The sequence below is a fragment of the Propithecus coquereli genome, unplaced genomic scaffold (assembly GCF_000956105.1).
Source record: "Propithecus coquereli isolate 6110/MARCELLA unplaced genomic scaffold, Pcoq_1.0 Scaffold184, whole genome shotgun sequence".
Taxonomy (NCBI): Eukaryota; Metazoa; Chordata; class Mammalia; order Primates; family Indriidae; genus Propithecus; species Propithecus coquereli.
In genome coordinates this window covers 245,082-270,201 of record NW_012143190.1, presented here as the reverse complement: position 1 = coordinate 270,201, position 25,120 = coordinate 245,082, and the positions used below count along the sequence as shown (strand labels likewise).

At 39.3% G+C, this 25,120-nt stretch overlaps 1 protein-coding gene across 1 annotated transcript in view; it reads left to right on the top strand.

Annotated features, from left to right (window-relative positions):
- The window catches only part of CERS3 (ceramide synthase 3), a 132,524-nt gene extending 117,459 nt beyond the window's left edge, over positions 1-15,065 (top strand). Inside the window, exon 10 of the mRNA XM_012642688.1 lies at positions 14,898-15,065. Coding sequence (XP_012498142.1) covers positions 14,898-15,065 — 168 coding nt within the window. The remainder of the gene's footprint in view (positions 1-14,897) is intronic.
- The last annotated feature ends 10,055 nt before the right edge of the window (positions 15,066-25,120 follow it).

Here is a 25,120-nt window from a genome sequence, read left to right as displayed (position 1 = left end):
GGGAGGCTGAGGCAGGAGAATTGCTTGAGCCCAGAAGTTTGAGGTTGCTGTGAGCTATGATGATGCCACTGCACTCTAGCCTAGGCAACAGAGCAAGACTCTGTATATATAAATAAATAAATAGATAGATAGATAGATAGATGGATCGGTGAGGTGTTTGGTGTTTCTGTGCTGTTTCATATGAGGATCGAGTGAAGAAAATGGGAATATTTAGCTTGAAGAGGAATTAAATATCTTTAAATGTTTGAAAAATTAAGCAATATTTGAAATAAGTACACAGAGTTTTTTTGCCTAGTCCAGAAGGGTAGAACTTGGAGTAATTAATGGATGGAAGCTACAAGGAGGCAGATTTCAGCACTATACAAAAAAGGAAGCTGGCTGGGTGCCATGGTTCACACCTGTAATCCCAGCACCTTGGAAGCCTGAGGTGGGATGATTGCTGGAGGCCAAGATTTTGAGATCAGCCTGGGAAACATAGTGCGACCCCATCTCTCAAAAAGTTTTTTTTTTTTTTAAAAAAGGAAGCAGATAATGAATTACTAGAGATGTACAGGCAGGACTGTGCACATCTTTTGCTCAGGTTATTATAAAGAATATATCAGCATCAAATAGAAACTAGATCAAATGACCTTAAGTGTCCCTTTCAAACCCAGAGGCCCTGGACACTATTATTTCCTATGTAATACCGCTTCTACATCTCAAATGCTGGCTCTACAATCCAAGCACTAGCATTTCTCTCCTGTACTGCAACCTTAGCCTCCCAAGTGAGCCACCTATGACCACTCTGTACTCCCCCCAGCCTTTTCCACATGCCAATGGACAACACTGTAATATATAAAGTAGCTCCTCCATTAGAGCAGAAGTTCACTGAGGCCAGATACCTTGTCTATTTTGGTCCCTGGTATGCCCCCAGCACCCAAAACAATGCTATATAGTGGCTTCCACTTGGGCTTAGAAGTGCATTTGAACTTCCAACCATGACCTGTAAAATCCATTATCTGGTCCATGCTTACTCCCTGACCTCACCTGGGGTCATGCACCATCTTTCTTACCATGCTTTAGCTGTCTGTTTCTGAACATGCCAAGATTTCTCCCATCTCAGGGCCTTTGCACAAGATGGTTCTTCTTCTTGAAATGTTCTTTAGTCCACTATTCTCTGACCACTCTTACTTAAACTACAGATTGCAACTTGGGTTCCATTTCCTTAGCAAGGCTTTCCTGCCATCACCCCATCTACATGAAATTCCCCAATTTAAATACTGTAGTATTCTCTATTCATAACATTTATCAAATATATAATTATAGATTTCTTATTCTGTGTTTGATTCCTTAGCGTTCAGGTCTTTCAATAGACTAAGTTGTTTGAGAACAGAACGTTATATCCCCAGTGTCTTGTGCAATGCACAGGAGATCAAGAAATATTTTTGAACCAGTTGTTCTCAACTGGGACAATTTTGTCCCCCAGGGACATTTAGCAATCTCTGGAGACATTGTTAGCTGTCACAAATGGGAGGTGCTGCTAACGTCTAATGGATAACTGGACATACTTACTGTTAGACATCCTTCAGTGGGCAGAACAGTCCCCACAGAAAAATATTATCCAATCTCAAAATATCAATAGTGCCAAGGCTGAGAACCCTGGGATGTATGAATGAACTCTGCTTTATTGTTGATTCTCCTTTGTGATTCATGTTTTTTCCCACATTACTCATTGCTTTCCTACCTGCCAGTGTCACCGTATCCAGAGAAAAGTTAGATTTATGCAGGAACAGCCAAATGTACTATGCTCTGAGAAGCCAAGCTCTCCATAATTAGCTCGTTAGCATCCCTTCAGAGGCAAACATTGGCAGTTTAAAATGTACTCAAATGATAATGGTTTTAAAAGGAAATGATTGCCAGCCATTTCCCTTTGAGATAAGGTGATTGCTTTTGGAAAGTTCTCATGGACTGAGAGAATGAGATGGTAGCTAATTGGTCAGTTGTAATCATGAGAAAATAGTTCCTTGGATAGCGCTCCACACCACCACCTTCAGTTCCTTCATTGGTAGGTGCTATTTGGGTTGGGAGGGACACGCCAGGAGACGGAGTCTTGACCATGCTATATGGCGGCACTTCATTCATTCTAGTTCATTTAGTGACCCTCTCTCTCATCACCTTTTTTACTGCATAACCTCTGTGAACGTTGGGTCTAACTCGGCAGAACCGTTCACATAGTGGAGGCGGCCACCCTCGCCTGCTGCACTGTGCACGCACCGGTCTCCATAGACCTTACAGCTTCCCGTCTCTAGTCTAAGCCATCAATTTACAAGGAAGAATTCTTAGAAGAAAACGAGCCAAGGATTCTGCCCATTAAAAAATCTCCTTTAGCCCTGTAGTGAGAGTCTAGGACAGTATTTCCCAACCTTCGTCACCTTATGGCACCCGAGGGACTGATGTTTGCACAGCACACCAGGGTAAACTGAGGTGGGCACCCAAAGCAGGAGGAGACACCACAGGCACCCTGGGGCTCTGGTAGCTTCAGGCTCTACCTTGCTGTTCCAAGGCCTGAGGAGAGCTATGTCTCAGCCTAGCTTTTAACCCTTTCCTGGCACAGCAGTTGGGAATCTCTGGCGTAGCACAGCCTCCTGTAATGGCCTCTCAGCTGTGGGCCAAGCGATGATAATGTTATTCATTTCCTTTTGAAAGTGGGCTGGCGGATTGGACTTGTCTAAGAATAAATCATATTTCATCTATCCCTAGAGAGGAGCAGGCGAGATGCATTTAAAATGTTTCTGATTCAGAAATCTTGCCAACAATAGCAATCTTGCTCCTCTGAGACAGGGAAGCGGCACCATCCAGCAGGAACTACATGAACTGGCTGTCACGAGCCCCGCTGCAGTGAACCGTGGGTCAGTATGAGTCTTTCAGGACCACAACACGCACAGCTGTGCCCAGAGGGCCAGCCTGTGCAGCACGGGGGGCTCCGCTGCCTGCTGTGCGTCCCTACTCTGGCGTGGGCGTGGGCTTGCCAGGAGACCCTCCAGCTCAGAATCCGGGTCCTGGCCAGAGACTTGATACAACTTGGAAATCCCTGAAGACAACGTTTGGAGAGCTGAAAAGTGCAGGGGCCTGCATCAAAGGACTCAGCCGAGTGCAATCGGCTGGAAAACAAAGTCTCTCATAAAAAGCAGGGATTGAGGATGATTTTTAGGTTTTTGCTTTGAACTCCCATCCACTGAATGGATGGGAGAACCATTTGCTGAAATATGGAAGACCAGAGAAAAGGACCAGAGTTTGACAGACTGTCAGACAGCTGAGGGGAGATTGTCTAGCTTGTGAGTTTTTGAGTTTGACACCTGAGAGAGTGATATAAATTTGGGAGTCCATTACATTTAGACAGTATATAATTAATGCCATGGTATTAGATTCATTCCTTCATTCACTCACTCACTCACTCAGCAAATACAAATGGAATGCCTTCTGCATACTAGATGAAATCACCCACAAGAACCTAGAGAAGCCAGGTGGTTTATTTCAGTATATTCCGGCTCATCCCCCTCTCTCCCTCTCTTCTTCTGCAGAGGTGACCGCTCTCTTAAAGCTGGTATCCTTCCTCCCTTGCTTTTATGTGTTTATTATGTGTAGATACGACCACAAACATTAGAGTACTGTTTTCTGTATTTTTAAACTTTACATAAGTGGTATGATCTAGTGTATATAATTGTTAAACCCATTTTTTTCACTCGTTATAAGATTATTCATATTGAGGTATGTCTCCTTGTGAACATGTGTGTGGATATCTTTATAAGTGGAATTACTAGGTCAAATTTACCAGATATTGCCAAACCATTTTTCAAACCAAATATATGAGAGTTTTTCTTTCCTCACATCTTCACTAACTTTTGGTATTACTAGACTTTTCAATATTTACCAGTTTGACAAACATGAAATTTTATCTTATCATTTTAATTTGCAGTTTCCTGATTAGTGAGATTGAGCATCTTGAATAGTTTACGAGTCAATTGTGTTGCCTCTTCTGTGAGCTGCCTGTTCATACCCTTTGCCTGCTTTTCTATCACGTTTGAGTTATTTGTGTATCTTGTATACTAAGATTTGAAACAAGCTTTAACAATTCAATTTTACTGCAAGTTTTCTGGGTTTAATCCTCTGTCTTTCCATGGTTATTTCCTAAATGTTGCTTTACCTAAAATCCTAGTGAATTTATTTTTACAAAATGGCTTTACACATTTTTGCCTTCTTAGAGTTGTAGAGCTTTCAGGTGGAGCCTAAAGCTGTTTCTAAAGGATGTAAAATGTGGTGATTTAGAGAATACTCTACATTTAACAGTTTTAATCTTCAAAACAAATTATATCTATGTAATCAAATCATTTTCTGCATCCATCACAGTTTGATGATCACCACAAATCCAGTGAATTTTTTATTCATTTTAGGTAATGTGGAGAATATGAAAGAAATCCATGCATGTTTATCAAAGTACACACCATGTAATCTGGGATCCACTGCCACTAAGCTATGTCATTCAATTGGGTATGACTGAGCTGTAGCTTTTATCTCATCTGGGAAATGAATATGTCGGACTAGATGCTCTCCAGAGTCTGTCTAGCACTAAAACTTACTTTTTCTCTTAAAAGCTAATTTTTGAAAGCTTTTAAGACTTAGAAAAATGAAATAATATCTTAAGAAATTAGATCCATTGGCCGGGCGCGGTGGCTCACGCCTGTAATCCTAGCTCTCTGGGAGGCCGAGGCGGGCGGATTGTTTGAGCTCGGGAGTTCGAAACCAGCTGAGCAAGAACGAGACCCCGTCTCTACTAAAAATAGAAAGAAATTAATTGGACAACTAAAAATATATAGAAAAAATTAGCCGGGCATGGTGGTGCATGCCTGTAGTCCCAGCTACTTGGGAGGCTGAGGCAGGAGGATCGCTTGAGCCCAGGAGTTTGAGGTTGCTGTAAGCTAGGCTGATGCCACGGCACTCTAGCCCGGGCAACACAGTGAGACTCTGTCTCAAAAAAAAAAAAAAAAAAAAGAAATTAGATCCATTGATAGCAGCAAGAAAGTATCAGTAGAAAATAGAAAATATTCTATTTTACCTTGGTGAATTGGGACAGTGTAAAAAGCAACTTTTGTGTTTGGCTCTGAAATTCAAGAGAAAGCATTCTATATACCAGCCACAAAAATTGGCTCTATTTTTCTTTCACAAGTCAGATAATCATGAATAAGCCAATCTTAAGATCATGTTTTAAGCAATTTGGATCCAAACTCCAGAAAGACGTTAGACACCCTGAACAGCCAAAACAATCTGAAAAAGAAGAACAAAGCTAGAGGACCCACACTTCCTGATTTCCAAACTTACGATAGAGCTGCAGTAATCAGGACAGTGTGGTACTGGCATAAAGGCAAACACACACACTATGGTATAGAATAGAGAGCCCGGAAATACACTCTCACATATATATGGTCAAATGGGTGCCAAGACCATTCTATAGCGAAAAGACAGTCTTTCAACAAATGATACTGGGAAAACTGGATATCTACATGCAAAAGAGTGAAATTGAACCCTTACCTAACATCATATAAAAAATTAACTCAAAATGGACCAAAGACCTAAATGTAAGACCAAAAACTATAGAACTCTTAGAAGAAAACATAGGGCAAATGATTTCTTGGATATGACACCAAGGGTACAAGGTAAAAAGAAAAATAGGCCATTTGGACTTGATGAAAGTTTAAAACTTTGGGGATATCAAAAGACACTATTAACAGAGTCAAAGGCAATTCACAAAATGAGTGAAAATATTTGCAAATCATATATCTGGCAAGGTATTAATAAATAGAATATATTGAGAACTCCTAAAACTCAACAACGACAAAAAAACCCAAATGACCCAATTCCAAATGGGCAAAGGACTTAAAAAGACATTTATCCAAAGAAGATATACAATATATACAAATGGCCAATAGGCACATGAAAAGATACTCAACATCACTAATCATTAGAGAAATGCAAATCAAAACTATAATGAGATACCACCTCATACTCATTAGGATGGCTACTATCAAAAACCAGAAAATAACAAGTGTTGATGGAATTGTAGAATGGTACAGTCACTGTGGAAAACAGTATGATGGTTCCTCAAAAACTTAAACATAAACTTAACCATATGATCCAGCAATTTCACTTCTGGGTATAAATCTAAAAGAATGGAAATCAAGGATGGAAACGGATAAATGTACACCCATGTTCATGGCAGGATTATTCACAATAGCTAAAACATAGAAGCAACCCAAGTGACCACTGAGAGATGATTGGATAAACGATATGGGATTTACGTATACAAAGAAATAGTATTCAGCCTTGAAAAAGAAGGAAATTCAGATACATGCTACAACACGGATCAACTTTGAGGACATTATATTAAGTGAAATAACCCAGTCACAAATTACAAATACTGTGTGATTCCACTTATATGAGGCACTTGGAATAGACAAAGTCATAGAGAAAGAAAGTATGGTGGAGGTTGCCAGCGGCTGGGAACAGGAGTTAGTGTTAATGGGTACAGAGTTTCGCTTTCACGAGATGAAAGGGTTCTGGGGAAGGATGGTGGTGATGGTCGAGCAGCATTATTAATGTAGTTAACACCTGAACACATTTAAAAATGGTTAAGATGGAAAATCTTATGTGCATTTACCACAATAATTTTTTTTAAAAAAGACTTTAGACAGTATTTTGGCACTTCAGGAATGTGGGAAGCCAGGGCTTTGTCTTGGTCCTGGGTATTCTGTGTCTAAGAAATTTGACACCAGCCAAAGCTAATTACCATGAGATATTTCAGGTTCCATCATGTGTTCATGAGCCCCTCAAAAGAAAAAGATAAATAGAAGAAGGAAGCGTGTCTATTGCTTTAGGGATATTCCAGTTCTCTCGATGAGTGAGTTTTTGAATGTGAGACAGTTATCTCTATGCCTGTGCTCCTAGAACACACCTTTCAAAGGAGAATATTGACTTTGACATGAGTTTATTCAGGGGAAGGTCATTTCGGTCCTAATTTCAGGGTTTTCTGTTTTCCCTAGTGTATGGGATGCTCTCAGACCGATTGAGGATCTCCCTTCATAGTGACTGCGATTTCAGCCCGGCCCACTGAGTGCAGGTCTCTCTGCCACTTGGAGTGCCAAGCTGACTGTTTGCCAGTTCTGGTCCTGTTTAGTGATGTGAGGGCTCCAAAGCCCCTGTTAGGACTGGTAACCAGATCTCTACTAAGCAAGTTACTGGTTCCTCATTCTTTTCCCCATTCTTTTGTGTAACCGAAAGGAGTTGTTGGGGGAAAAAACTCTTAAAATAACTTGCAAAAATTATAAACATCCACTTCCAATGTGGAATGAATAATATTGTTAATAACTTATTCTAGAGGACCCAAGTCATTTTTAGAGAATGTTTGTAGAATATCAGATACCTTCGCTAGTCCCAAAAAGAAGGTTATCTAAAGTTATCAGGATAGTAATACGTTCTCTTTAGTAGCAGCTGCTAGAACCTTCGCGAAGCGGGAGTCAGTCTGGCAGATGACAGGCGTGTGTGCTGCAATGTGCTTTGGCAAGTGTGAGAACTGTGCGCAGAGTCACTGCAGCCCTTTGGCTGCTGAAACTAGGTACACCTCTCCACTCTTCAAAGAAGGTTTTGGATCTTTCTCTATACATGTATTTTCTTGGCCCCTTAATCATTTGTAGAAGGGTTCAGTGCCAACAATTTGCATGATACAAGTTCTGATAGCCCAGCAACAAAACCTAAGAGTACAGGGTATTGGTGTGTGGAGAGCAACAAATGGGAAGAGCAATAAAATAAAAGAAGCCACTGGGTTCCAAGAGAGGGACCCGCACGGATTGTGCAGGCAAAGTCTTGGCACTCAGTGGAAGCAGACAGGTGGAGGTCCAGAAAACACTGCAGCTTGACCTTTAGCAAGTGTGTAGGTGCCTTGCTTTCCGGAGAGCAAACTTAATTTTGTTTCTGATTTCTATTAAGTGTTTTAATTACTGTAAAAGATCTCTAGTCGTGAAATGGTTTTTTGCAGAACATGGATTGTGGTCTATGTATTTTCTTAAGCTTTTCTGATTTCAGCTGATTAGAAAAACCTCATTTCTCTAGCATACCTTAGCCAGTGTTCTTCAAACTGTGGATTGCAAATGATTAATAGGTTACCAAATCCACCCAATAGATCTTGACTGTCATTTCTAAATGAAATAGAAAATAGAATATGTCATTTTTTGTCTCACCTAGTAAAAATCATTAATTAAGGATGATTTTTATTATTTCAAGTTTGATGCATAAAGGCCAGTCCTAATGGCACCAAGGGCAAGGTCCTGATGGGAGTGAGAGGTGCAGAGACAGCTGGTGATCAGCTCAGGAGAAGGACAGGAGAGGGCGCTTTCTTATACAGGAACTGACTTAAAGCAGAACCGGGTTGCCAGCCTCCTACATGCCCTGTCTCTTCAAGAATTTGTGCAGGTTATTCCAGCAAGGGTCTGCAGAGCACTGTGGTTCAAGGTGTCTGAGCTTAGAGTCTAGGCTTTCATCCTGTCTACCTCTCTTAATTGTGTAGTCTTTAAAAAGTTGCTTAACCCCTCTGAGCTTCAGTTTTCTCTCTTTTAAAGTAAAAGGAATGATGGCTCCTGTCTTCTATGGTTGTGAGGAGGAAATGTTGTTCATATTAACTGCTTAGTTCAGTGCCTGGCACACGGAAAGCCCTTTAAGTACTATTGCTATTACTGTTATACTAAAGATGGCATGTATAAGGTAAATGGAATATAAAGTGAGATTTTATTAATATTTGAATAACATACAATTTCCAGTTTATATCATTCAAGCGTGCATAACATGCAACCACCCTGTACATCCATCTAACAAATCCTTACCACCAGGAGACCCGCAGGGACCCTTTGTGAGCTTGATTCATCACCTAAGGCAGTGGTTCTCAAACCTGTCGGACCCACATCAATTTACTAGCCTGAAATTAAATCCCTAGGTAATATAATTTATCCAGAATCATAATTTCAAAAAAATATAATCCCCCAACTGTAATAAAAAAGAGATAAGATGAAAGACATTTCTGATAAAATAGCATTTTGTGTATAAAATGTGGCATGACTATACCAAAATATGTAATGAAGTTGACGGGTGTTTGTGCTTGCGTATCTGAAGAATCACCATGAATGGGACAGCGACAAGTGCAGACTGAGGTGGCTCAAATGTCATTGGTAGCATTGCCATCGGTGACATGATTTTCTGGAATTGTAATTTTCCAAACAAAAAGGAGAGCATAGTTATCCCTCAGTATCTATGGAGGATGGCTTCCAGGATGCCCCAAGAATACCAAAATCCACAGAAGCTAAAGTCCCTTGTAGGAAATGGTGTGGTATTCACATATAACCCACAAATAGCCTCCTGTGTACTTTAAATCATTTTTAGATTACTTATAATACCTAATATGATGCAACATAAATGCTATGTAAATAGTTGTTATAGTATTTTTTTTAGGGACTAATGACCAGGAAAAAACATCTGTATATGTTCAGTACAGAGGCAGCCATGCTTTCTTTTTTCCAAATATTTTTGATCCAAGCTTGGTTGAATTCACTGATGCAGAACCCATGGATAATGGAGGGCAACTGTCTGGGCTTCCTTTGACTTATACATAGTTGCAATCCTGGAAAATTCAGAATATATTGACACCTTGCCAAAATTACTGTACTTGAATGTAAACTAGAGTTAGTTTCTTGGCTTGGATGGTTATGAACAGGGTTTTCACCTCTACACATGTCTTGGGGGATATGTGGGCATCATGCACATTGCAGGATTTCCAACATCCCTACCCTCTGCTCATTATAAGTCAGTAGTATTCCCCAACCTTTGTGACCACAAAAATTCTGTAAAATTCGAAAGATCCCATATGGTCCAGGACCTCTTCTTAGAGGTGAGGGTGCTGGAGGACATGGCGAGGGCAGACGGTGGCATCCTCAGGGTCTGGTTTCTTTCTTAACTCTTCAAATCCTGGAGAGATGGGTGTGTAGGTGCCAGGCCGTCTTTCTGATTAGAGTTTCCCCTTGATCCCTACCAAAATATTTTGGGAAAGGAAAGGAGGCTGGAGGAGCACTGACCAGGAAAGCAAGCAAGGCCCTTTCCTGAAAGGCTTCATCTGTAGGAGGCAGCACTTTTGATCCGGGCTCCCAGCATATCAGAGAAACGTTGCCTTGCTCTGTCGCGTCTTAACTGAGGAGATGCCAAGTTTATTCCTCCATGTTTACAGTGAGGCTTGTTTATTTTGACACCCTTTCTGTGGTGTTGTGGGAAAGCACAGAACTTACAGAGAAGAGCCCCATAAAGTAAAATGTCTGTGATTAAGCCAGCAGAATGTGTGCACGTTGGTTTTTTAAAAAGCCATATTTGCATATAGATTGTACACAGAGAAACTGTTTGGTTATATATACTCTGAAACTCTCGGGAGGTGGTCAGTTGTAGTCTGCAAGTCACAAAAGGAAAAAGTAAGTCATACAGTAATGGACACCATCTCGAAAAATGAGATGAGAGGAAGCAGCCTCCATCTTTCATATTTCTTTTTCCTTTTCTAAGCTGGTTTTAATAGAGACGTTTGTACAATGGCTTAGAGGGTGACCCAGGGGTCATGTCCGTCACTGGATTTGCACAGAGTTTGAGTTCTCTTATTTGCTTTAATAATTCATGCTATCTTTTATTTTTCACAATGAGGGCTAATCTATAGCAATTCCATCTCCCTTCCTCAGGGACAATGTTATTCTTCAAGAATATTTCCTTGGAAAATTACTTTAAGAAACTATGAGAGAAGAAGAAATATATATCTTAATAAGAACTATCCTTGAAGGAGTTCCTGCATAAAGAAAATAGAAAACATTCTAATTACAAGCAATGACAATATCCAGACCACCAAAATTCCCACATGACTAATACTTCACCTAGCAAATGATACTGGGAAAACCATAGTATTTTCTTTCTAAAAAAGAATCCTTTTAAGTTTTATTTTTAAAATTATCATCAGTGAAATGGACTTTCTTCTGTTGGTGTACAGTTCTGTGAATATTAGCACATGGATAGACTTGCATAGTCACCGTCATAATCAGGATACAGAACAGCTCCATCACCCCAGATAACTCTTCCCTCTACTCCAGTTCCTGGCGACCACTTATCTGTTCTCTGTGCCTAGAGTTTTATCTTTTGGAGAATGTTACGTAAATGACATTAGTATATCATATTGTTAGGTAACATTTTGAAACTAACTTTTTTTGCTCAGCATAATTTTTTTAAGATTCATCCAACTTCTTATAAGTATCAATAGTTTGCTCCTTTTTATTATTAAGTAGTGTTTTATTGTATGGATGTACCACAGTTTATCCATTTACCAGTCGAAGAATATTTGGGTTGCTTCCAATTTTTGGCAGTTATGAACAAAGCTGTCTGTAGGGTAGCTACTCAGGAGTAGAACTACTGAGAGAGACACTGAATACATATTTAACTTTATAAGTAACTGTCAAACTGTTTTCCAGAGTGTCTGTCTGCACCGTTTTGCATTTCCACCAGCAATACGTGAGGGGTCCAGTCATTCTGCATCCTTGTCAGTACTTGATATTGCCAGCATTTTTAATTTTAGCTATTTTAATGGTTTTAATTTGCATTTTCATAATGGCTAATGATGCTGAGCATCTTTTCATATGCTTTTATCCTTCAATGAAGTGTCTCCTTTTACATTTTTTGCTCTTTTTTTAAAATTGGGTTGTTTTCTTATTGTTGAGGTTTGAGAGTTCTTTATTACGCATACAAGTTGAACGTGTAATATTTTTGCCCAGTTTGCAGTTTTTCATTCTCTGAATAGTGTCTTTAGTACAGCAAAAGTTTTTAATTTTGATAAAGTCTAGGTTATCAATTTTTTTCTTTTGTGGAGTATGTTTTTTGTGTCATGTCTAAGTATTCATTGCCCAATCCAAGATTATGGGTTTTCTCCTAAAAGTTTTCTAGTTTTACATTTTACATTTAGATCTATGATTCATTTTGAGTTGACTTTTGTATGAGGTATGACATTTAGGTGAAAATTTACTTTTTGGACTACAGAGGTCCAATTATTTCAACCATTTCTTAAAAACACTATCCTTTCTCCACTGAATTACTTTGATCCTTTGTAAAAACTCAATCAGCCATATTTGTGTGGAATTATTTCTAGAGTCTCTATCTGTTCCACTATGTGTTTATCCTTCTTCTAATATCACTCTCTCTTGATTACTATAACTGTATAGTAAGTCTTAAAATTGGGTACTTTAAGTCCTCCCATTTTATTCTTCTTTTTCAGAATTCCTTTAGCTATTCTTGTTCATTTGCCTTTTCATGTAAATTTTAGAATCAGCTTGTCTGTGTCTACAGAAAATTCTTCTTGGATGTTGATTGGTACTGTATGGAATCTATAAATCAATTTAGAGATAATTAATATTTTTATTATGTTGAGTCTTCTAATTCATGAACATAGTGTGTCTCTCCAATTGTTTAGGTCTTCCTTGATTTCTTTCATCAGAGTTTTGTAGGTTTTACATAGAGATCCTATACCTAGTTTGTTAGATATATACCTAAGTATTTCATTTTTGGAACTATTGTAAATGTTATAGATTTTTAAATTTCAGTTTTTAATTGGACACTGTTAGTGGTATTAATTTCTATGGCCGCTGTAACAAATTATGACAGCTTGGTGCTTAAAACGACAGAAATGTATTCTCCCACAGTTCTGGAGGTCAGAAGTCCATAATCAGTTCTGAGCCAAAATCAAGGTGTCATCAGGGCTGTGTTCCCTCCAGAAGCCTTAGGAGAGAATCTGCTCTTTGCCTGTTCCCGCTTTTGGTGGCTGCTGGCATTTCTAGGCTTATAACTGCATCATTCCAGTCTCTTCTCTGTCTTCACATTGCCTCTCCCGTGCGGTCAACTTTCCCTCTGCCTCTGTTTCATAAGGACACTTGTGATGGCATTTAGGGCCCACCTGGATAGTCCAGAATAATCTTTTCCATCTCAAGATCCTTACCTTAATCATGTCTACAAAAACTTTATGCAGGTATCAGATGACATCACTGGTCCAGGGATTGGGACCTAATATCTTTGAGGACATTTTTCAGTTTATTAAATTAGTGGTTAGTAATGAAAATTTGTGTGTGTGTGTGTGTGTGTGATTTTTTTGTGTGTTGACTTTACATTCTGCAACCTTGCTAAACCAACTTATTAATTCTAGGAGTTTTTGGGTAGATTCCTTAGGATTCTCTACATGGATAATTATGACATCTGCAAATAGGGATGCTTTTATTTCTTTCTTTCCGGTATGTATGACCTTTATTTCTTTTTCTTACCTTATTATATTGACTAAGTATTCCTATACAATGTTGAATAGGAGTAGTGAAAGTGAATATCCTTGTACCTAGTCTTAGAGGAAAGTGTTCAGCCATGTACCATTAAGTATGATATTAGCTGTAAGATTCTGTAGATATTCTTTAATAAGTTCTTTTCTATTCTTTCTTTGCTGAGAATTTTTATTTTATCATGAATGCATGTGGAATTTTGTCACATGATCTTTCTGTATCAATTATCTATTGTCTTCTCCTTAACTTATTAGTATGATGGATTACATTGACTGATTTCCAAACATTGAATCAACCTTGCATTAATGAGACAAATCCCACTTTGTCACGGAGTATTATTATTTTTATACATTGCTTATTTTGATTTGGAATATTTTGTTGAGGATTTTTATGTCCATGTTCATTAGAGATATTGGTTTGTAGCTGTCTCATCTTATCTCTGTCTGGTTCTTGTATCAGAGTAATTCTGGCCTTTTAAGATAAAATAGGACATGTTCCCTCATATTCTACTTTCTGAAAGAGACTCTGGAGATTTGGTGTTTATATGTTTTATGGAATTTGCCAATGAAATCATTTGGGCCTAGTGCTGTTATTTTTCAGAAAGTTTTTGACTACAAATTAAGTTTCATTAATCTTATTTGACTATTCTGGTTATCTATTTTATCTTGAATAAGTTTCAGTAGTTTGTAGTTTTTGAGAAATTGGTCCATTTCATCTAAGTTGTCAAAAGTATATGCATAGGGTTGTTCATAACATTCTGACATTATTCTTGTATTACCTGCAGAATCTATAGTCATATCTCCTTTTTTCTTTTCTGGTAATATGTGCTTTCACTTTTGTTTTGTTGTCAGTCTTGCTCATGAGTTATTAATGTTATGGATCTTTTGAAAGAACCAGCATTTGGTTTTTTTTCTTTTCCCCTCTTGTTTTTCTGTTTTCAATTTCACCAATTTATTTTATCTTTATTATTTCCTTCCTTTTGCTTGCTTTGAGTTTAAGTTGCTCTTCTTTTTTCTAGTTTCTAAGTTGAAGCTTAAATTGTTTGAGATCTTTCTTCTTTCCTAATATAAACACTTAATGCTATAAATTTCCTTTTTTCAGTATTATTTTAGCTGCATTCAACAAATTTTAATGTATTGTATTTTCATTTTCATTTAGTTCAAAATATTTTCTAATATTCTTTGAGACTTACTCTTTGACCCATTGAGTATATAGAAGGGTGTTGTTTAATTTCCAAGTGCCCTATTATCTTTGATATTGATTTCTAGTTTAATTCCATTATGATGCAGAGTATTTTGTATAATTTCAATTCTTTGCATATGTTAAGGTTTGTTTTATGATCCATAATATGGTCAACCTCGTGACTTTTTTGTTGTCTGGGTATTGGGTTTCCTTTCATGCTTCTAAACTGGGCCCACTGGTTTGCATATCCACTCAGAATTCTTCCTGGAAGGTTGTCACTCACAGCCAATTCTTTCCTTTGTCTAGAACCTCCAGGATGTGAGAAGTGACAATGAGGATGAGGAGGAAGAGGACGAGGAAGAGGAAGAGGAGGAAGAAGAAGAGGAGGCTACCAAAGGCAAAGAGATAGACTCTTTGAAGAACGGCCTTGGGGCCGACAGACATCTCATTCCCAATGGTCAGCATGGCCGTTAGCTTGAAGCCCACATAACTCCCATGGCACAGCGTGCTGCAAGGGCTGTTGGAAGCGTGGAATAATCCCCTATTGATTGCTGAGGCCTAGAGGACCCACAGAGACCCCAGACCCCAGATTCTGCCCTTCCTTCTTTCTAACCCCCACCTTCCTTCCTACCTAAGATGTGTTTAACAAACCGTTGTTAACTTGTGTTGAAATGTTAAATATAAGCATGCCCGTGGATTTTACTGCAGTTAGGACTCAGACTGGTCAAAGATTTCAAAGATTTCTCCCAAGAACCGTGTCAGTTCTAATTGCATTCCTTCATGCATTTGACTTTTTCAGGAGCTCACTTTGTTGTAGGCCTTTTCACCTTCTCACCTTCCCTATCCTCAGGATGGTTCGACAAGTGCTAAGTAAACCCACTTTTTCCAGGTGTGTTTGGCCACAAAGAGCAGCTGATTTCCCAAAAATGAGCTAGAAGTGGCAATGGAACAGAGACAGAAGGACCAAGGCAGGAGACAGGCCTCCAGGGTTCTAGGACCACTTCCTACCTAAGCAAACTTAGGTGCTTATCTCTACGATGCAGATGGTAATCCCTGCCTCGCCACCTCACAGGGTTGGAGTAAGGATCAAATGAGATAGCAGAAGTGAAAGCATATACTGTCCACTGTGGCGGTATTGTTAATGGGCCCTCTTTGTGCTATGATTCCAGCTCTATTTGGGAGAGAGAAACCTGGCTAACCTTGGCATTGAATGAGCCTGAATGAAAGGCACAATCTTAAAAAAATCCCTCTTAAATGCGTCTGGAGATACCTGAAAATGAAAATACCAAGAAGGCTGTTTCCATTTTATCTGGTAACTATTTATTTGTTAGTTCCATAAGGATAACTCTCCAATTCCCCTGGAATTCTCCTTCCTCAGGCCCCATGGCCAAGGAAAGGGAGTTTGGGCCCTGTTCATTCTTGTCCTTTGCTGTCTCTCACTTTTTACCTCTCTGAGAGGGAGGCTTCCTGCTGCTGCCCTGGCCCCTCCCTCAGGCCAGCCGAGCTACCCAGCGCACTGTATAGGTCCAGCTGGGGCCTCTCTCTGGGGTCAAACCCAGGTCAGGTTGCTCACTGGGCCACATGCCCCAGGAAGTCTGAGCCTCCAGGGAGGACACACATGTGAGCTGCCTGACCCAAAGGAAATCTTGTAAACAGAAAGAGGACGCTACATGAGTTCATCTCAGCATCCAATCCAATCAGACTCCATAACCATAAAACAGCACAACACAAAAGGCTGAAAAATACCTCTGAGAAATGTCCAAGGACAGGTGCTAGAGTAAAAGACAGCTCCATGGGAGGAGGGATAGGGGCCAGTAGGTCAGTAGCCAGCTCTCCCTCACCCTCCGGAAACCCTTCGCAGCTTTCTTCACTGCAGGGGACACATTTTCTGAGCACAGTGTACGGGGCCAACCTTGGAGACTGCTCAGGTGCTCACAAACCAAGGAGAGGCTGAGCCTTCAAAGGAAGAGCTTGAACAGACTGTGCACCCTCCCTTCACCTCCACCCCAGTCTCTCATATTCTAGGATGAGATTTTGTATTTTCATCCTATTTTGCTCAGGGGCTCATATTATAAAGCCAGATGGGAGGTTGAACTGGAAAACCAGCCCCACCAGTGCAAGCTACAGGGCCCCTTCACTGTACACAGAAAAGAGGCCTGAGTGCTTTGCTTTTTAATAAAAATATGTTTTTAAAACCTTCAGGCTAAACAGAAGCAAACAGACAAAAAAACCTCTTTAGAATCTTTCTTTCTCCAACAAAATCTCTTTTTGAGAAATCATTAGAAGAAAAACCAGTGTCAAATTTTCTCTGCATAATTTTTGCCTTTATGAATACAATAACATGCACTATATGTATAAAGTGATATTATAAATCTAAAATACCTCCACTCACTTGAGGGTATAGCTGTTCTTTTATTAATATTATTATTATTTTGGTGGAAGAAGATATTATTTTTTATGTTTCCAGTTAACAGACTATTTTTTCCTTGATTTATTTTGCTCTTGTCTCTGTACCAAATATCTTCTTGCTTAAGGTAAAAAATTGTTTAATTCTCTGTTGTCCACATTGTTTTTCTCATTTGAATGTTGAAGGTAAAGTTGATACCCTGATCTCAAATATCTCGTATACAGCCGGAAGCACTAAACTACTTCATAAGAGGTAGATATGCATTTTTGTAACATCCTCAGGGCTTTTGTGGTTAATTTTAAAGGTAACCTCTCTTTCTGCAGGAAACAAGGGTGCAGGACTTTGCCAGACAACTTTATAAAACTTCAATCCGCAGTGCCATCAGTATTGTAATGGTAAATAATTTATAATAAAAGAAAAATAAAAATGTTCATCATGATTGAGTAGATTCAGCCATGCATTGTTGGGCTTCTTAGAGATAAACCAGATCTCCCTGCCTAGTGGAAACAAAGATTTTCCAGTCCTCCAGAAAACCCTCTTAGGAATCAGAGAGAAACAGAGAGGAGAGGGGGCCATGTTCCAACATTCAGGCTACTGGCTTTGTGATAGCAGACACCAGCTGAGAGGAGGTGGTCAGACCTAGCTGCCAACCCCATGCCTGACTGCAGTGAGCCTCTTGGCTAAGCTCAGTGGAGACAACCAGCCAGCCTAGGCGCTGGAGTCTGACCAGGGCATGACATCTGGACCCTGTGCAGGAACTGTTGAAGTACTAAGAAAGGAGACCGATTCTAAAGGTATTTTATTAGCCACATATTCTGTATGTACTTTTCAAAGATGTAGGAGGAAATAGAGTGTAGATTGATGGTTCAACTGGCTGTCCATCAGAATTATCTATGGAGCTTTAAAACAACGCACCTTATCTGCTGCCTGCCCACATTCTGATTTAGTATTTCTGGGTGAGAAGCAGAAATCTGCATTTTAACAGATTTATTTATTTATTTATTTATTGAAATACTACGTTGGCTAGGATGAAAAATACAAAGCTAAATGTATTAAGAATGATGAGTATCCTTGAGGATAATGGGCACCCTTGTCTTAACACCAATCTGAAGGGGAATAGCATGCTCGTGGGGTGCCCCTCATCCCACAGGAAGGCCGTGTTCCCAGCTCGGGCTGGGATCCTGGACAGGGAAACTCCCAGCCTGCATCACAGTCATGGGGGAGACTGGCTGGCTTGAGGTCCTGACTGCTGGCAGAGGCCAGGGGGGAAACCACAGAATAAGGAAGGGTGAAAAGGATCCAGGCCTCCTCCAGATGCCTGATTGAGGGTCTCAAAAAGCCTCGCCTCCACGTGCAGACTTTCTGGTTGAGTGGGGCCACTTCAGCCCCTCCCTGACAGCTTTTCCCAGAGGCGGGGAGTGGACCTTTGACCCCTGCAGATCCCTTTGCCAGCATTTGTGGAGCTTGATCACTGGCTTACCCAACCCAGCCCTGTCCAGCCTCACTCCCCCACCTGCCTCTGCTGTGGTAGAGAATGAGGAATCACCTGGAAGTTCCAGGGTACCACCTACCACCTGGGGCATTAGAGTGCTTCTCTTGAGAAAGTAGAGCTGGTGACAGGACCCAAAAACAACATTGCAGCTTGTTCCTTCGAGCAAGCATCACCTACTGACAAGGAGGTCAATTTTCATATCCTGTTTACAGCATTTACTGACTCATCATACAGGGTGTGGTTGATTCTCACTCACAAGCACAACCTACTGGCTCAGAGATTAAACTATGTATGTCATAATCTAAACAAAAGAAAATCCAAAAGTAAGAAGCAACAGCTGCTCCAGATGAGAAGGAATCAGTGAAAGAATTCTGCAAGTATGAAAAATCAGAGTGAAAGGACACCCCCAAAAGGGAATACTAGCTCTCTAGCAATGGATACCAACTAAAATCAGAATATTGAAATGACAGATGAAAAATTTCAAACATCGATTATAAAGAAGCTCAATGAAATGCAAGATAAAATGGAAAGCCAACACAAAGAAACCACAAAAACAATGCAGAAAATGAATGAACAATTTACTAAATAAATTATTAAAGAAAAATCAAACAGAACTTCTGGAAATAAAAATTCATTCAAGCTATTACAAAACACAGTGGAAAGCCTTGAGAATAGGTTAGAACAGGCAGAAGAAAGAATCTCAGAGCTTGACAACAACATCTTTCGATTAAACAAGTCAGTCAAAGAGCAGAGAAATAAGAGGAACAAGCAAAGCCTATAAGAAATATGGGATTATGTAAAGAGGCTTAACATAAGAATCATAAGCATCCCTGAGGGCAAAGAAGAAAATACACAAGGGTTCGGTAATCTATTAGTATTTGAGGGAATAATTGAGGAAAATTTCCCTGGTCTTGCTAGACAGCTAGATATCCAGGTACAAGAAGCTCAGAGGACTCCTGGGAGATTCATCACAAAGAGGCAAACACCATGACACATAGTCATCAGACTGGCCAAAATAAACATAAAAAAGACACTCCTACAAGCCTTAAGGTGAAAGCAGCAGGTAACTTACAAAGGAAAACCCATCAGACTAATTGCAGAATTCTCAACTGGGACCTTACAAACCAGAGAAATTGGGGCCCCATTCTCAGTATTCTCAAACAAAATAATGGCCAGCCTAGAATTTTGTATCCTGCAAAACTAAGTTTCATATATAGGGGGAAATAAAGTCTGTCTCAGACAAACAAACACTGAGGGAATTTGTCAAGACAAGACCTGACCTGCAGGAAGTATTCATAACTGCATTATACACAGATCAACACAATAGACACCCCCCAGTGTAAAATCACCCAAAAGCTAAAAGTCAAAGGCCAGATGCCAGAATAGCACAGGAGAGAAAACAAAGCAACAAAGTTCTACTCAACAGGATAAAGAGAAATTTACCCCACATATCAATTCTTTCAATAAACGTGAATGGCTTGAACTCCCCACTGAAGAGATATACAAGGCAAGTATCTGCTGTCTCAAGGAAACACATTTAACTGACAAGGACTCATTCAGACTCAAGGTGAAAAGATGGAAAACAATATTCCATGCAAATGGAAACCAAAAGAAAGCTGGTGCAGCAGTTCTCATATGAGATGACATAAACTTAAAATCAAAAAAAGTAATGAAAGACAAAGATGGTCATTATATAATGGCAAAGGGAACAGTTTAACAAGAAGACATAACAATTCTAAATAGTTATGCACCTGACACAGGTGCACCCAAATTCATAAAGCAAATCCTACTTGATCTAAACAAAATGATAAACAGCAGCACTGTAATAGCCAGGGACTTCACCACCCCTCTGACAGAACAGGGCAGATCTTCCAAACAGAAAATAAAAAAAGAAACCATTGGCCGGGCTCGGTGGCTCACGCCTGTAATCCTAGCACTCTGGGAGGCTGAGGCAGGTGGATCGTTTGAGCTCAGGAGATCAAGACCAGCCTGAGCAAGAGCGAGACCTCTGTCTCTATTAAAAAAATAGAAAGAAATTAGCTGGACAACTAAAAATATATAGAAAAAATTAGCCAGGCAGGTGGCACATGCCTGTAGTCCCAGCTACTCGGGAGGCTGAGGCAGATGGATCCCTTGAGCCTAGGAGTTTGAGGTTGCTGTGAGCTAGGCTGACACCATGGCACTCTAGCCAGAGCAACAGAGTGAGACTCTGTCTCAAAAAAAAAAAAAGAAAAGAAAAAGAAACAATGGACATAAACAGAACTCTAGAACAAATGGGCTTGACTGACCTTTACGGAACATTCTACCCAAAAATCAGTGAATATATGTTCTTCTCATCAGTTCATGGAACATTCTCTAAGATTGATCAAATCCTAGGCCATAAAACATGGCTCAAAAAATTATAAAAAATAGAAATCATACCATGCATCTTCTAATACCACAGTGGAATAAAATTAAAAGTCAATTCTAACAGAACACTCGTCTCTACACAAATTCATAGAAACTAAATAACCTACTGCTGAACAGTTATTGAGTCAAGGAGGAAATTAAGATGGAAATCAAAAGATTCTTTGAACTGAATAATAAAGGGGACACGAGTTATCAAAATCTATAGGCTACATCTAAAGATTTCCTAAGAGGAAAATTCATAGCCATAAATGCCTACACCCAAAAGGCAGAAAGATCACAAATCAACAATTTAATGAATTGTCTCAAGAAACTGGAAAAGGATGAACAAATCAATCCCAAACCCAGCAGAAGAAAAGAAATAACCAAGATCATAGCAGAACTAAATGAAATCGAAAACAAAAGAACTATACAGAAGATTAATAAAACAAAAGTTGGTTCTTTGAAAAGATAAACAAAATTGACATGCCTCTCGCTAGATTAACCAGAAGCAGAAAAGGAAGGACTCTAATAAGCTGAATCAGGAATGAAGAAGAAATTACAACTGATACCATGGAAATACAAAATACCATCACTGAATACTATAAAAATCTCTATGCACATAAACTTGAAAATGTGGAGGAAACGGACAAATTCTTAGAAACACATAGCCTCCATGAGCTCAATTAGAAAGAAATAGAATTCCTGAACAGACCAATATCAAGTAATGAAATTGAAGCGGCAATAAAAAAGCTTCCAACAACAACAACAAAAAAGTCCTGGGCCAAATGGTTTCACACCTGAATTTTACCAGACCTACAAATAAGAACTGGTACCTATCCTGCAGAAATTATTCCATAACATTGAAAAGAAAGGAATCCCCACCACTAACACGTTTTATAAAGCCAACATCACCCTGATACCAAAGCTAGGAAAGACTCAACAACAACAAAAAAAACTACAGACCAATATTCCTTATGAATATAGATGCAAAAATTCTCCACAAAATCCTAGCAAACTGAATTCAGCTGCTCATCAAAAAAAATAATCCATCATGACCAAGTGGGCTTCATCCCAGAGATGCAGGGATGGTTCAACATATACAAATCTATAAATGTAATTCACCACATAAATAGAAGTAAAAACAAAGACCATATGATCCTCTCAGCAGATGCAGAAAAAGCATTTGACAAAATTCAGCACCCTTTTATGAAAAGAATGCTTAGCAAAATAGGCACAGATGGGACTTACCTCAAAATGATAAAAGCTATATATGACAAACCCATAGCCAACATCATATGAATGAGGAAATATTGAAAGCATTCCCACTTAGAACTGGGACCAGACTAGGTTGCCCACTATCACTACTTCTACTCAACATAGTGCAAAAAGTTCTAGCTAGAGCAGTCAGACAAGAAAAGGAAATCAAGGGCATCCACATGGGGGCAGAAGAGGTCAAACTATTGCTCTTTGCTGATGATATGATCTTATATTTAGAAAATCCCAAAGATTTTGCCATGAGACTACTGGAATTGATAAATAAATTCAGCAAAGTCTCAGGTTACAAAATCAATGTACAGAAATCGGTAGCATTCTTATACTCCAACAATAGTCAAACTGAGAACGAAATCAAAGACTCAATATCCTTCGCAATAGCAACAAAGAAAATAAAATACCTAGGAATATATTTAACTAAGGAGGTGAAAGACCTCTACAGGGAGAACTATGAATCACCGAGGAAGGAAATAGCAGAGAATATAAGTAGATGAGAAAACATACCATGCTCATGGATTATCAGAATGAATATTGTTAAAATGTCTATACTACCCAAAGTGATCTACAGATTCAATGAAATCCCTATTAAAATACCAACATCATTTTTTGCAGATGTAGAAAAAATAATTTTACACTTCGTATGGAAGCAGAGAAGACCCCGTATAGCCAAATCAACCTTAAGCAAAAAGAACAAATTCGGAGGCATTAATTTATCAGACTTCAAGCTATACTACAAGGCAATAGTAACCAAAACAACATGGTAATGGCACAAGAACAGAGACATAGACCAATGGAATAGAACAGAGAAACCAGATATAAAACCACTCTCATATAGCCATCTGATCTTTGACAAAGCAGCTAAATCTTTGATGGGGGAAAAGAATTCCTACTCAATAAATGGTGCTGGGAAAATTGGATAGCCACATGTAGAAAACTGAAAGAGGATCCGCACCTCTCACCATTCACAAAAATCAACTCATGATGAATAATAGACTTAAACCTAAGGCATAAAACCATAAGAATTCTAGAAGAAAATATTGGAAAAACTCTTATAGTCATTGGCCTCAGCAAAGAATTTATGATGACCCCAAAAGCAATTACAGCAACAACAAAAATAAATAAATGGGATTTGATCAAATTAAGAAGCTTCTGCACAGCCAAGGAAACTATCATGAAAGCAAACAGACAACCTACAGAATGGGAGAAAATATTTGCATGCTACACATCTGATAAAGGGCTGATAACTAGAATCTATAAAGAAGTCAGGCAAATCAGCAATTGCTGGATCATATGATAAGAGTATGTTTTATTTTATAAGAAACTGCTAAACTGTCTTCCAAAGTGTCTGTACCATTTTGCATTCCCACTAACAGTGAATGAGAGTTCCTGTGGTTCCATATCCTCACCAGCATTTGTTGTTGTCAGTGCTTTGGATTTTGGCCATTCTAATGGGCGTGTAGTGGTTTACTATGGATTTTTTGATTAAAAAATTTTTTCCACAGATTTTCTATTTTGTGTTCTTAACGTTTTTTGTACAAATATTGTGCCAGTTTATAAAGAAAAATGAGAAGGATTATTTTTTTCTTATTCTAGAATACTTTAAATAGTGTCAGACTTATATATTCCTGGAGAGTTTGAAAAAATTTACCTCTGAAACCATTCGACCCTGACACTTTTTGTGAGTGGGGGTGCTGGGACAATTTTTAGAATCTTTCTCAATTTCTTCAATGGTTATTGTTTTGTTGAGTATTTTTTATGTCAAGGTCAATTTTGGTCATTTATATTTTCTTAGAAAATAATTTTGTCTAGTCATCTTTTCAAATTTATTTGTACAGAATATTGCAAAATCCTCTGATATATTTTAATTTATTTACATGCATACTTATTTTGCCTTTTTAATTTACAAAGTATGATTGTGCTTGCTTCCCTTTCCTTCTTGATTAAACTATATAGTAGCTTATCTCCATAACCTACCCCTTAAAACAATCAGTTTTTATAATTATTGATTTATAACTTTCTCTGTGTGAAATGTCACCATACACGGAATAGCAGAGAAAGGAAAGGGGAATCTGATTAAAGCTTCTAATATGGAAACTTTCATGTCTACCTTTGGAAAGAAAGGGGATAATTGGGTCAACTGACAGATTTTTACATTAATATAAATTGGGTGTTTTTCTTATATTTTACTCAATCTGGAACCACTTAGGAATACTTTTATGCAGATAGGTTTGATTTTCTATTGGAAACCCCCAAATGTTCTGGAATTGCCAAGCGGGGAACTCAATGTCCCGAGGGAGACCTGGGGATTCCCGTCGACTCCCTGAGGGAGACTCCACCCACCCTCCGCTGAGTTGGGAAGGCAGCACTTTATTTTTCCATCCTCCGCTGTCCCCACCAACAGGATGACTTTGTTGAGCTTCACTTTCTGTGACTGGCCTGAGGAAAACCACAGGGCATCACTGAGGATCACAGCAAGGGTGAGTTTTTAAATGAAAAACCTAAACCCAGCTAGAAGGTCTTGCCCAAGGTGGCCGTAGTACACACTTGTCCCAGCTGGGCACCCTCCTTTACCTTCTGGTAAAGGATTTAGGCCCCCAGCTGTCACAGCTGTGGTCCGGCCTGAACACAAGATTGGTGGAGTCTGTGCACGGTGGCTGAAGTTTTCCCACTTGAAATTTGAACGGGAGCCCCCACACCTGCCCCTCCAAGCTTGGCTCCAAATCCCCACACCGCAGAACAGCCTGCTTACTTTGGCAGTTTTTTTGGCTTCCTACCCCCAAAGTGACAGCTGTGTCCCCCTCAGAGCCTAACCCGCTGGCCTCCCTAGGTCCCTGTGAGCAGCCACCCCTCAGCCCCAGAAGCCGTGAGTAAGTGACCCAGTCTGTCTCTTCCAGTGAGCAAAGGCTTCTGGTCCAGCACCTGTTCCACAGCCGATAGGCAAATCTATCCCGTGTCCTAGTGACAAGAGAC